The sequence below is a fragment of the Amblyomma mixtum genome, chromosome 9 (assembly GCF_055824585.1).
Source record: "Amblyomma mixtum isolate Tamu chromosome 9, ASM5582458v1, whole genome shotgun sequence".
In the NCBI taxonomy this organism is placed as follows: Eukaryota; Metazoa; Arthropoda; class Arachnida; order Ixodida; family Ixodidae; genus Amblyomma; species Amblyomma mixtum.
Window position 1 is genome coordinate 76,069,500 of NC_143020.1, and position 14,973 is coordinate 76,084,472.

At 46.4% G+C, this 14,973-nt stretch overlaps 1 protein-coding gene across 1 annotated transcript in view; it reads right to left on the reverse strand.

Annotated features, from left to right (window-relative positions):
- The window catches only part of LOC149329769 (uncharacterized), a 5,319-nt gene extending 3,664 nt beyond the window's left edge, over nucleotides 1-1,655 (reverse strand). The window contains exon 1 of the mRNA XM_089559620.1: nucleotides 1,434-1,655. Coding sequence (XP_089415746.1) covers nucleotides 1,434-1,655 — 222 coding nt within the window. The remainder of the gene's footprint in view (nucleotides 1-1,433) is intronic.
- Between the last annotated feature and the right edge of the window lie 13,318 nt (nucleotides 1,656-14,973).

Here is a 14,973-nt window from a genome sequence, read left to right on the forward strand (position 1 = left end):
GACAGCTGCAAGTACGGTCAATGATTTCAACGTCAACGTAAAATTCAAACGTAATATTTGCCGGCAGAGAGGAGGATCATGACGTCTTGTTCCGCAATAAGTTAAAATAAGCAAATGTGCGGAAGGAAATTAAACATTTTCCCCCCGATCGATATCCTTACGCGCTTTAATTATTAATGTTTCCTGAATACTTCTTTAACACCACATTTCAACTCATTGGGACCAGGAAGCCTCCGCACCTGTGCTTATTTTATATCAGACACTTCTTCCCAAGAACAGGCCACCTGACGTGGGTCGCGTCGCAATAATGCATATATTACGCAATCACACTAGCGGGCAACTTGTGTGTATATGTACAAAGCCTGCTTCTTGCACACATGGGCACACGTGGCTTCCATAGGCAATTATAAAGATCCTCGCTATATCCCTAGTGTTTTTATCAAGCTTCCCGATTTAAAAGCAACTGATGTTCCGCCAGGAAGCGCCGGCGTCGGATAATGCCAGCCGTCATGCGCCAACCATGTTTTGGCGCCGACATGGGAGCTAGCTAAAAGTGCTTTCTTTAAAATAAAATAAAAAATGACAATGGCGACCTTCACCCCACAAAATGCAGTACATTTCCGCTGAAAGTTTCCTTCCTATGACAGGGTGCGTTAACTGTAGATCAGACCTTACAGCGAGGGGAGATTGTGCGAACAGGCGAATAGAAACAGACTGCGCAACGTGCTGCTGTAGCTGTTTTGCATCATGTGTTCGAGCATTTCTGTCCCCGGTGGCACTTTTAATTCCCGTGGCTCTGTATTGTTCTAGTGGCCAAGCTACCCGGAGGGAGAAAATAACTCGCTTCACAACCACCACGGAAGGTGTCTTGCAATCACCTGGACCAATGCGCAATGTGTTTTTATCCTTGTGTGCTGGATGGGCTTATAACACTGTTCAACCTCACACCCCACTAGTCGGGTGCCAGGTCAAATAAATAACAAAAAAAACACAAAAGCAAACAAAAGTCTGAAACTATGAGCAGCGGGAGAAGGTGTTTAGACGTGTGTCCACTTATATCGCAGCTGACAGGCTCCCTTTCAACCACTCACGTTGCGCCTTGGTGACGCCCATTCACCAATCGCAAGGAGCACCGTACGTGTTTGTGTCCCTCGGAGTACACTTGAGGGATGTATGTGCAAAGGAACGCGGCGGCGCATGCGGTCACTTCTTGCCACTCTGCAGCACTTGAATCCCTGCTGCTGTGGCATCGATTTCTGCGCATCCTATGCTTATATCGGAAATATATATGAAACGCCCTCTTCTGCAGCTATGCGGCGAATAAAATTCGAACAATAAACTTTCACCTCGCCCTCTTCGGTGTGCGAAGTCGACTGGCAATAAATGAAGCAGTGACAGGCTCGCAAGGCGAACTAGTCCGGGAGGGCACTCACTTTTCGGTCGTTTGGATAGATGTCTTGCACGCAGATGGTCCTGGGCTGCGGAAGACTGCAGGACGCCTCCCGCAGAACCATCCTTCTGTGCTCTAGTGAGGGACTGTATGCCCTGCTGGAAATATTAGGTGGTAGGCACAGTCCCAGGGCGAAGCACATGCAGAAGACAAGCAGTGCGGTCCAGGCGAGTCCCCTCGCCACAGGTTCGTGTCCGCTGGCCATGGCTATTGGCGGTGTGGCAAGTGCGACTTTCGAGCGACGGTCGTAGAATGGTGAAAGACAGGGCGTCGATGATGGTTATATGCCACCGCGTCACCGTGACTGCACACGGCACTCCTGTAAAAAAACTCATTTGCCACCGAGGGTCCGCTGACGCGCAGCACCTTCCGCCGACGCACGACGTCTTCCGCTGCGCGGAAGCACTAATGAGAGAGGCGTCTCCTTGCGCCATGGAAAGGAAACGACTGCTTCGCCGCCGATGGCCGCCGACGGGCAGCGTCTTCCGCTGCGTGATATCAGGATCCCGCGGAAGCACTAATGAGAGAGGCGTCACCTTGCGCCATGCAAAGGAAACGACTGCTTCGCCACCGATGGCCGCCGACGCGCAGCGTCTTCCGCCGCGAGATATCAGGATCCCGCGGAAGCACTAATGAGAGAGGCGTCTCCTTGCGCCATGCAAAGGAAACGACTGCTTCGCCGCCGAGGGCCTCCGATGCGCGGCGTGTTTCGCCGCGTGATGTCAGGATGCCAGGGAAGTGCTAATGTGAGAGGCGTCTCCTTGGGCCATGCCAAGCAAAGCAGCTTTCCGGGAGGCAAGGATTGATTCCCTCAGCCGCACTCCCGCGTGGTCAGTTCGGACGTCTGCATCTTCCGCGCCCGCCTGCCACGCGGGCTTTGTTGTGGGGTGAGCCCAGTACGCGACACTGCCCGAGCTTTAGCCTTCGCACAAGGCGGGAACCGCCGATCTGCCCGAGATGTGAGAAAGCGTGAGTGAACTGCCAGAAAAAGGAGTGCGAAGTAGCGAGGGGGCACTGCTATCACCACGGCGAGATCACTCACTTAGGGCAGCCCTCTGCTCTAACCTCGTAATATGCGCATTCGCTGATAATGTGCCAAGACAATGCATCTTCAGAACGGTTCGTAGATGAGCCGCGTATTACATCACGGCTCGTGTGTCCGGACTTCGTAAGCAGCTTTGCAAGCTTAGAAAATAAAAATAAAATTTGAATGCTCGACTTCCAGCACTTCTTCGGGTTGCAACTCAAGATAAATTATAATGCTGCTCTCAGTTTCTCAAGCTCAGGTTTCTTCTACTCTGCAGCTAATGTGTATAACGTTAAGTATAGCGCTTGTTGGTTACAACTCCAGCTCAGGATGTTGGAGACGCGTTTCCCATGGACAAATTCTTTAAGAGCTGTGGTACATTTGCGGCAGCATTCTAGACTGTTCTATAGGTACACATTAAAATACAGTGTGACATAAAGCAGACACAGGCGGAGAGCTTCATCTGTGTCCATTTTTATAAAGGCTGGCTCATCTGCCGGGCACGTAACGCAAAAGAGTCAGGGCGAGGAAAAGGGCCTAATTTTTCGCCTTGTGCAGCAGAAGGGCTACAATCTGAGACTTTTTGGCTGCGTTCCGTGAAAATGCGAGATGGCTTTCACCTGACAACTTTTCTGCGAATCCGTAGTAGGGCTTTCATCCTATTTATTTTTTGTCTCGTTTTATTTTTTTCCTACTCATGCTTTTCGTTCTACGGATAGCTGGAGCTGTATGTGAAGCCTCGATATTAAGAGCTCCCTATATGTTATCGCATATTCTTTGTTCATCGAGCAGTGTTTAACTAGAGCTTAAGCTCGCCTGTTCCAAAAGAATGACAACGCGTGAACACAGTGCAAATGCAACATAAAAAACGTGGCCTCGTCCAAAAATAATGACTATAAGAAGGAGCCTCGCCTGCACTACGGAAGCAACTCGCTGTAAAATAAAGTTCTATAAAGGTGAGCTACGACAATGTCAAAGGTAAGTATAAAATAAATAAACGAAAAAAAACGTCAATAACGGGAGGGCCTCCGATAAGGAAAAGACTGAAGGTAACTTGGGATAGCGGCAAACAGAGAGCTCTGGGCTTTCAACGCCACCAAATTCAGAAGAGCCTATTATTCAGCTGTAAGAACAGCCCCGATCCTTGTCAGACTACTTAGTGCTTTTTTTGACGGTATACGAACATAGTGACGTGCACGTACAAAGGCGTACAAAGGCGACTGCTGCTTAGCTCATTATCTAACTTTCGGTTCTGATAAGTTGGCAGTGGTGTTGTGGGTGGGGTGGGTCGGCTATGAGGTGAGGAAAGCCGCAGTAATGGCCTCATGTGCGGTGGATACCCAAACCACGCCGTGATGGAAGCGATGAAGCTCGGCAATGCGGAAATTTGGGCGAGTTGGTATGAAGGAATTGTAGTAAAGGGGGGGAATGAGAGAGAGAGCAGCCGTAGTAGAGGACTTCGCGGTTAGTTCAAACCATCTGCAGTTATTTTCCGCACAGTGATAGAGCGCATCTCATGAGCGTTTTTTTTTTTGCGTCCCTCGGAAACTGAAATGCGGCCTCAGTGGCAGGAATTCGATCGCGCGCCCTCGTGCTTAGCAGCTGAACAACACCGCTGCGGGTTGGCAGCAGAGTAAATTGACTCATACGAGCTGCTAATTTTTTATTTTTGCCTCCATTTTTTTTGCGCAATCAAAGCTGGAATATGCGCTGCTAAATTTCGCAAATGTGTCATACCTATATTTCAATTGCGAAGTGAAATGGCAGCGCCTGCTCCTCGGCAAGACTGAGCGGAACTTCTCATGATTCAGCCAGAGGAAACGAATGCGATCCTAAAAGAGACGCTTCGTTGTGCTTTCCGCCTTAAACGCCATGATATCCCCGTACGCCCCACCGCGGTGGCTCAGTGGTTACGGTACTCGGCTGCTGACCCGAAAGACGCGGGTTCGATCCCGGCCGCGGCGGGTGAATTTCGATGAAGGCGATATTCTAGAGGCCCGTGTACTGTGCAATGTCAGTGCACGTTAAAGATCCCCAGGTGGTTGAAATTATTCCGCAGACCTCCGCTACAGCATCGTTCTTCTTTCACTCCCACCACCCTCATTTCTCTTACGGCGCGGTTCAAGTGTCCACCGAGATATGTGAGACAGATGCTGCGCCATTTCCTTTTCTCAAAAGCCCATTCATTATTTATTTAGGCGTACTTGGGCCGGGGGTACCGCTTATTCCACCGCTTTGTACGCTTGAGGGAAGGTTTCTTCGTCCATGTTATTGATGAGTAAGGGAAGGGCGGTATGATGAGGATGTTATTCTAAACCGATGAAGCTTGTGTTATAGCAGTAGTTAGAAAGAATTAGTATGCATGCAAGGTGTTAGTTGAGAAGTTTTGTTAGGTTACACGAACGGGAATCGAAATGGCACTAGCGTATTTGTTTTCCTCGCTCGACAGTCATGTAGGAGAATCGCTGCTGCTCTCCAGGTGAAATATGGACGCCAGGTGTGTCCAACTAATGATTTGCTAAAGTGAAATTTTTGCTATGCTTATGATTAGCATCTAAAATTGAGTATGCTGGAAGACGAGTGCACGATTGTCCTCAGTTGCCATAGACTGATACAGTGTACCGCGTTTATAGAGCACTTAAGTTCAAAACAACAGTACCCTCTTCATATGCCAATGCTTCCTTACTTTGTACGACTTCTCCGCGATGTGAAATGACCAGACGCGGCCTCCTTCTACTTGGCTCTGTACTAAATATGCATTATTTAATTTGAAGGAACATACCTACCTAAGCGTTCTGTGTAGGTACAGTTGTGTGCGTACATTTCGAAGCTTGGACAGAAAAGAAGAAAACCTGTGCGTTGGCAGGAGTGGCCTTATTCTCATTTATAAGCAAGTTAAAGACATATAAGCTAAGAAAAAAATCAATGTTAATTGGTACTCCATTTGACGAACTCCCGATCGCAACAACTTGCTTTAATCCAATGTACCCTTGTCTTTTCAGTCGACGACAGCAAAAGTAAGTTTATTCTTTCTTTTTTTCTTGCCTAACGCTCATCACCTCAAAACCGAAGATCATTTTTACGCTTATAATTTTATCCGCAGATTCACAACGTTATGCCGCCGAGGGAGTGCATTTCACATTCGCGTCTAACACTGAAATATAGCCATGGACAACTAACGCGCTGAGCCGAGCAAATGCATCACTCTTAATTGATAGAAGCGTGCTACGTATAGTACAGCCGCCAAAATAATTCAGTGCTTACCGCTTGTTACAAATCAAACTGAAAAAGAACGTCATTTTTTTTTCACGCAACACCTCTTTTGGAAAAATTGAAATCTACTTTGTATAGCACGGAACGGCGGACAAGCTTTGCGTAAAGTCAAGTGCCCATTTTATGTGTCATCTTCTTTACCGAAACGACATGCATAGTAAGCCTATGCTCGTTTACCCATTATTTTGTATTCAGGACTTTGTTGCAGTGTAGTTATTCCTTTGCAAAAACGGGTGCTCTCAGTTTGAGGCCACTCATATGCGCTCCTTTTTTTTTTTATAGACAGGGAAGCGACACAAGTCGAAGAAGAGCCGAGGTAAGGCCCTTGCTTCGTTTTCCAGGTAACTGAGAGCAGTAGGTAAAGTTAGTCCATATCATTTCTCAAGAAAGCCCACTTGGACTATAAAGAGTTCGGTACTGTTTGCTGCAGCTTGTTTGCCTTACTATCTGCGAAAAATGGTGTGGCGGACACTCCACAAACAACAAGAAGCTGCACGGTTGTTGCTGTCTACTGTAACCTCAGTGACTATTGACCTGAGTGTCATCCCCGAACCCCGTCGATAACATCGGACTCATACCTTCCTATTCATTCCATGGAAGGTGGGATCTGCGGGTGCTCTGTAGAAAATTGGTTTGCAACCAACATAATAAAGAGTGTTGAGGGCAGCCGCGGCGAAGACTGCTGTATTATTTATTCAAAAATATGTTTGTTTTCAAGTGTACCCACTGCTATTGTTGCATAGTAATACAACTACTAAGAACAGTGGTGGCGCGCCCCCCCAAAAAAGGTGGATCTCGTTAAGTGCAGTTAAAACAGTTCTGAGTTATTGCCATAACACATGATATTTGAAAGTGTACACACGTGTTAACTTCAGATGGCACGCTATTCCGATTCTTCCTTCATGCCAACTATAGTTCAATGGAAGTGTTCCGTGTCGAGCATAGGGTACAGGATAGTTCCAGCGTCCCGCACTTGTTTCTGTCAAGGGATATCCACACCCCAGAGAGTGGAGAAATGCTATCAGTTAGTCCAGGTTATTTATTAAGGCGAAAGCCTTTAATGCCTCATCATTGTCGAAAGAAAGTTGTCAGCACAAGGTTGTCAGCAGAGGTGTCACGCTTTTCAAGTCCGACCAGAACAAATAAATAAAACCGAGTATTAATTTGGTCGAGTTGGGGCATCCAACCAGGGTCTGCGGAGTGCGAGACGAGCACGCTAACCATTCCACCATGCCAGCTTTTTTTTTCTTTACCACCTGGCTTTCACACATAACATAAAACAAAACAAACAATCAACAAAACACAATAAACGCTATCTGCATACACACGACACTGTCGTAGTCAGCCAGCATGAATCTGGCTTCGTCAGATTAAAATTCACGAAAATTGCACAGCGGCTCTAGTCTCGAGAGCCAATCGGAAGGCTCCGCAGCGGCTTTCTGGATGGCCAGAAACCAGTCCATGCTTTCCCGAAAGTACGTTCGGGCAGGACTTGCGTCTTTGTCACAATGCTAGCCTATCATTCTGGAGCGCCACATACAGTGGAGGCCTATCAGATTCATTTTTTTGTTTCTTCGAAACACAAGAGGCCCGTTTTTGCGCACCGTATGCCATGTTAGGCTGCGGCGCCTGCTGCCGGAGCACGTAGTCTCAACTACTGATATTTACTTTGGGATCAGTGGCTTTTACCGGGAAATCGTAGCGAGTGGGAGACTCCTTTCCGCGCGGTTTTTATGTGATTTTATGTCGACTGTGAAACGGAAGAAACTCTAGGGTGCTTTGTGCGATAGTTTCCCAGTGCCCTTGTACAGGGCTTTGTGCAGTGGAGGCCCAGGCAGAGATGTTTTAAAGGGGATTAAAAAAATGCAGGTGCCGCCAGGAACAAAAACTTTTTTAAGCTGCAGACCAGAACCTTACAGACTGAAAAAATATTAGAGGGAAAGGAATTATTCTTAACCTGGGGATCTCATTGTTTAATTTGCAGAAAGTCGGAAACAATAGACCACGTTTCTTTTACTCTGTCGAGAAGGGGATTAATTTTGTGATGTATAGCAGCGAACCCTGACGAAAGAATTACCACTAGACGTGTATAGCATCCGGTACTTATCTGAAAAAAAAAATGAGGGTGGGGTACAGTTTTACTTAATAATGCTCATCCGCCATGCCAGCTCGATGGTGTGGAATGAACAATCGGGCGTCTAGTGAATACGGTTTCTTCGTTCACTCCCATCTTCCTCCCTTAACTTACGGCGAGGCCCAAGTGTCCACCGATATATGCGATACAGATACATTTCCTTACCTCAAGAACCAATTTACCGACAACCAAGGCGTACAGCGGAACGGGCGATGGCGTTATGTGGACTCCGTGGTAGCGTTGCAAGACGCTTTCACGTTCTACTCTTACAGGCGATGCTCAACATCTTAACCACACATCAGTGACACAAGCAGTAATATCGCGCTTAAGGCTTTTGCCTGACCGCACCTGAGGTCAGCAAAGTGCCCCCCTGAATTTTTTTCCTTGTTTCCAGCCTCGCATGGAGGTCATGAGGAACCGAAAGAAAGGAAACGAAAAGCGAACAGAAGAGTCTGCCGCAGCTGGCACATGAGGAAGAGAGCCGATCACGAAAGGCGCCGAAGGCACAGGAGCTGAGTCAGCCGCAGCAGCCGCCGCAGGAGCACCAGCAAGGAGAGGCGCAGCAACACGGCGCAGAGCTCCGAGAGCAGCGGCAGAAGCCTGAGCGACCGGGTCAGCCCAAGCAGAGAGCGGATGGTCATATCGGTGAGTGACAAGAGTTCCTGCTCGTCCGCTTGAAATGACTGCTACAAGTTAGGATTAAACAATCATTTCAATAATTTTTATTCGCTTATTTAGGTACTCATTATTAATTCCTTTCCAAAGTCCTAGGTTCTCTGATCTACTCATCGATTGACTTTGGTTTGGCTTATGACAGCGGCATATGAGGCCCGCCTTGGTTGAATGACCTTGGGGTTAATCTTCTTGGCTCGCATCATCAGCATTTCAACATCTGTTAGCTTAAAATATCCCACTGTAGCTACTTTAACCTTCTCGCTAATTACCCAATTGATGTATTGCACGACCTGTAACCGAACTGGAAAGCTGTTTTTTGTCCTGTACACAATGTTCTGCGCTTGCTGTCTTCCTATCAAAGCGATTTATATAGTTCGCAAATCTCTTCCGGCTATTTCTAATTCTGTGCTTACCTCCTTCATACAACTATCGTTTGCCGCTGTGATGTTCGCGTCAACGAGGTCATGGGCATACAGCCTGCGCTGTCGGAAGATGTACCACTTTCTGTCGAAATCGTCCTGTCAAGCTGATCATTTCGGTCACTGTGTTGTCCCTTGACGTCCGACTTCTTAGTTTAGTTACCTCTTCAATGTAACATTACACCAACTTCGCGTTTTGCCCCGTTCAATTTCATCTGTTTACCTTTCCTATTTACTTGCTGATAAAGCCAATGAGTTCCTGAAAGCCCAGCAATTTTATTGAGATTCTCGGTATTTTTTTATGACTCGTTTTACAATGTCCGCCACTTACTACTTGGTCAAAAAGGTTGTGTCACCAGGTCGCAAAAAACTGTCCGACTTGCGTTGCACCATTAGTGGTAAATCAGTTTGTGTTGGTTCCTATGGTTTCCCTCTACTTTCATTTGCTGTAAATGTTTGATGAACATCTTCGGTGGCAATGCTGCATTGTCGATTTTCAGATTCATGCGTTGTTTCATGTCACATTTCTCTTCTCGCTTAACTAGGACGTCGCTATGTTGGTCGCATAGTCCAGTAGCAATGCCCCGTTAGTGTCAGAGTAAACACAGAGCTTTTCAATGGAGCCATTCATATCCCCTTTCAGATTGATGTGCTTCTAACTTAAACGCTCATTTCTTCGGGACCCGTCCTTGCTTTCCACGTCGTGATCGGCGTCGTCATCCGCATAACATGCCACCGCCAAGCCATCTGTCACCACAAGCCATCTGGCGAGAGCGGAGGAATGCACAACCGGAAGGTGGCTGTCACGGGAAGGTCCGGGAGGGTGGCTTACAGTGGGACACGCCACTTACCAGTGGTGGCAGGTGACCTGCGGAGAGCTGCGCTTAAATTTCGCGTTACTGACTATCGTAGTCGCCAGTCAATTTTCTTTAGCGCTTCTAAGAACTTACTTATGTAGCTTACCAACTCTTTGTTATTTCATTCAATCCATTTCCGCGAATAATCTATCTGTTCACGTGCTCTTCCTCGCAGCTGTGCAATGCGTCCATGAACATTCCTTACAGCCTTAAATACAGTTGCCTATTTGGGAATTTATCTCACAAGTACGTCCATTGCTCGGCGCGTTCGTTATCCAGTACTTCTGTTTCACCCTTCCCAAATGTAATTTTTTCTAATTGCCAATTGTGTTTCTTCAAAAGCATAGAAATTAACTCTTTTTTAATCGGATCTTTAAGCTGTGTCCATTTACACTGGTTACTACTACTTTGCATGTTTATGTTGCTGAGCAAGAGGTTTTCAACTGTCCGTTTTCTCCTTCTTTTCTGTGCTCGAGTAAAGTTATTCGCCGGCCTTGATTCCCGGTCCCCTGCGGCGAATTTCTTCCCTTCGTAACACCAAAGTCCTTCAATGCTTTTTTCTGGTCACGAAACTCCCGCCTCAGTTTCATATAGGGTCGGCGCTGGCCGCTAGAGGCGCCGCTGGGCACTGGAGGGCACCGAGCAGCGGCGCAGCCGCCTGCCCGCCCCAGCCGGCTTTGCATCACGCGAGGTATTTTCACCCGATTACTCGAAAATTTCAGCGACAGTCGGTTTAGCTTTCCTTCCAATCTAGTCTAACGAGAATATGACGAACTTTAATCAGGGAGGAAATGGGAAATGGGAAGGAAATGATGACGTAGCGACATACAGATACTTCTCTGAAGCAGACGATTTGTGTAGAACTGCGCAGCTTCTTGTTTATTCTCAAAATGGCCCTGTTACATTTTTGAACGTGATGCAGCACACTAACGCCCTGTAGACGCGATAAAAAGCTAACGATATTGCCAGAAGAAAGCGATACGCGCTACAAAGACAGTTGCTTGTCTCCTGCCTTCGCATCGCTGTTTTCGATCTCAAATCTTGAAGCGCGTAACCGCTAGCTTGCAGTTGGCGAAATACGAGCAGAAACATGACCGCAGTCCCCATTCAACACCTCCCAACTCTGGTCTGACAGCTCAAGCGTGAGTCCGCTTTCAAGAAGCGTATACATAGCCGGTGCTTTTGAATTTATAAGGCAGCTTTCTTGTGGGAACTGGGGCCACGCGATGCCCGTCCGGGCTCGAAAGTAAGCATATGATGGCTTGCGCAACGGGCTTCTTATTTTGCCCCTTTTTGTCGCAGTTTTAAGAGTAGCAAGCATGACCGTGATGGCTTGATCAACGAAAGACTCCGTGCTCACGGCTGCATATATGTGACACATAAGGAACGCGCGCTAAGTTTCATCGTGTGATTTTTGCTTTAATTCAGCTTCCGCATATGAAAGGGCTCTGTCATTTTTGGCTGTCGTGTATCTAAATCACTAAATCAGCATTCGTGGTCGTTGCAAACATGCGAGGCAATGATTTTCAGCGCATTTGTTTCTTAATTCACGACAATTTTTTTTTAACTTAATTCTTCTTGAACCGATTACAGCTGACACTGTTGTCAGCTTGTCATTAGGAGCCTTGTCATTAGGAGAAACATGAGAACTGCAGCCTTAAAAATATATGCTCCTGTCACTAAATTCGGGACCCCCGCGGTATCCCCTCTGTTTTTCTGGCGCCGGTCGTCGGAATGGGTGGACGGCCTCACCGCGTCCTTCAGAGCTTGCGTCTCCTAAATGCCAAGGACGCAGTCACGCGGGGAATGACCGCATGCGGCTTATAAGGCGATGTGAAAGTAATTTTGTGGACGGTGCACGTGAGGGTAAAAGATACGGCGGCAGTGTAAGCGCAGGGCCGGACAGAGCATTTGGGCTAGTCGATGCGTGCAGACGGGAGCGTGCATCAGGCAAGGACGTGATCGGCTAGCGATCGGGACTACGATCAGAACCTACCACGTCAACCCTCGTTACCCCGAGGCCCCATGATAAGCCAACATCAGGCTCTGGTCCTCCAACGTCCTCGCCACTGAATCAGCCCCGCAACGACCTATCCTCCTTCGAATAGGAGCTTGCCATCCCTGCAGATAAGCACTCGTTTCCCCTCTATATTGACCTCTCCTTTTTTCCCCTCCCTACATACCTCACTTTCAATTGTTTTACGAGCTAACGTCTTCAAGTCCTTATTGTAGCTGTCACTAGTTCTGTAGGCATTATTCTGATGTCTTATACTTCGAACCCTTACGTTTAACTCTTCTGTATTTGTTCAGTTGTGTATTCGTTAGTGCCCTATCTTCTTTGACTTGGGTTCATTTTTAAGCTGTTGTAACAGTGCATTGTTTGTAGCAGGCATCTGTTTTACTAACTGCCGTACACCTCATGCATACGGTCAGCGGCTCATCAGTCGTGGACCATATCTCTGACCTGTGTGTCTCAACCAAATTTTTCTTGCATGCTAAGAGGAACTGTTGGCAGTTCTCCCACCCGAAAATTCTATATGACTGGCACAGTAGGCGCATTGGCCTAATTAATTGGCAAATTCGTAGGTGTGAATTTACCACCGGCCAAACCTATTTTTAATGCTCCTCGTAATGCAGTTCAAAAATTGTATTTTATTTGCAATACTCACTCAATCAAAAAGCTATTATTAATTACAAACGTACATATTTTTGCGCCATCGCATCCAATCTGCAAAAAAAAATGGAATTATACACAGTAGGCATGAGAAAACTAAATATGAATAACTGATGAAAAGCAATAGCAAGTCAGTGTTAACAGACAGCCGTGTTTATATGTAACAAATCAGTGACATGTAGTATTGCAACAGCACGTGGCAATCCAGGGAAGCGATAGTCTTGTAGTAAACCTCATATATACAAAGCACAATAAAGCAATCGTCAAATCTGCCAGCTGACTCGTGTATGCGAGCAGAGAAAAATAGAATGTCTTGATTAACAATGCAAATATAAAAGATGAAATTAAAAATAAAATAGTGGTACAATTAATATAGAGAATGATAATAATGTTCAATGCACTTACATAGAAAAGAAATTCATGCTAACATTAATGCCTTTATCGAGGCCAATATTGTGACAGGAATCCCTGACCATAGCAATAAAAGCAGCCAAACAAGAATGAGGTGCAGGATGATTAGCAAGCAGTCTGCATTTGAACTCATTCCCCAAAACGAAGAGGACAGTTGGTGCTAGCACTTATGAGATGAAAACTTTGAGGCTAACAAATGTTAAGATAAAATTAAGAACATTTCAATTAGCAGATTCGGAACATTTCAGTTAGCAGTGGAAATTAAGATGATAGCGGCAATTACAAGACAAAACAAGGAGTTGCATGAACTGAAGAGCAAACACAATCTGATGTTTTATTTTACAATTCTGCCAGACGCCTTTTAGCAGCTCAAGCAGCAGTGGCCAAAGTACAAAGCGCTTATGCATACATGCGCATGTGTGATACACCTATACATCGAGCTGTGATGAGCAATAAACAGATATAACAGCTTGCATCGGCAGCAAGGCATGTGAAAGTTCTACATGGTCTTGTGCGTTTGCCGAAGAACATAGGGGATTACCCTTTTGATGCACACAGCAAAAATGAATATTACGCACACAGCAGTCACAAACAGAGGAATGAAGCTTAAGTCAAGAGGAGCAAATGAACATGTAATAGAGAGAGCAGACAACCCGTGTTTTGCAACAGAGTAGATATGAAGAAACATTTAGCAGAGTGCTGCAGAGAGTCAGGTGAACAGACAGAGCAGCAGGCGGTGAAATTCGCACTCTGATAACGAGCGGCGACGCTTTCTGACCGGTCGCGACAGCGCTGAGCTCGCCGAATGATGCCCTTCAGTGCCCCGTGGCGCCGCGCCGCGGCAGGCGCGGGCGGTATATGAACCTCTCCCATAGAGTTACGGAGGAGTTTCGTGACCAGAAAAAGCATTGAAGGACTATGGTAACACTTTCAACTTTTCTCAGCATCTGGGACTAACCAAAAAATCCATCTCAGATCTAGTCGCACTGCTCTCTTTCGAAAGTGCTTCGAAGAGAATTTCTGCCAACCAAAAGAGCCGTGCACACAAGAGAGAAAAACACAGGACTAGTGCTGGACTTACAACTGAAAGTTTTATTGAACACAAATCGCTCACTGATTGTGGACCATGGACTGTGTGAATGAACGTTTGGCCAAGCACCGAACAAAAATAGGCGCCGTAGTGGGCGCAATCCTGCACTGCATTTTATAAGATATCGTACGAAATGTTCCCCAAGTTTTGCGGATGTTTTTGTTCTGGGCCATGGATAAACGCGAAAGGCACGTGAAACTTTTGAGGCCTTCCAAATAGCCAAACATTGCGATGCTTGTATCAGTTTCCCCCTCTTTAGCACTCATAAAAAAAAATAATTTTCTTAATGACTTGGCGTAGATAACCTGTCCTGGCAGGAAGCATGCGTGGCTGCTATTTCAGCGATCTGTGCTCATTAAAAATTTAATTTATTAGTAGAGGTATTGTCCTGCGAGATGCTTCCTTGTGTGCACGTGAGTTTTTGACTATCAATAATCCTCTTCGAGATGTCATACCAAAAGGCCCACAATTCAGCTTTGATTAAGGGCTTCGAAGCTCCAAAAAAGCACTAGCCACATGCTGTTGTCAGCACAGTCTGCTTACTGACAGTTTGCTCCATGATCCACGCTCGCTACAACACCTTTTCACAGCGAAATTCACTAATAAGTGTCCAGAGCAGTCGTCATTGTATGGGCTGTCAGAAGTGAAAGAATACAGAAAGCGAGTTTACGAGAAACAAAATTATTTATAGGTGCAGTCATGTAATGCAATCGCCTGATATGTGTCGAGATGTGAAGGAAAGTGCATGCTCCCTCTTCTAGTAATAATTCCACATGACAGTGTCGTGAGGCAGAGATAAAATTCCTTCTTTCCAAGAGATCGATTTCCGAAAATTTTGATCGTGATCGTAAGTGCAATCAACCGCAGCACAGCTTATAAGTGTCCCACAAATGTTTCGCCTTCATCCCGTTGTGCTGACTGATTGCCATTAGCGTCCAGCTGCTGATCTCAGTTCGGGTGATC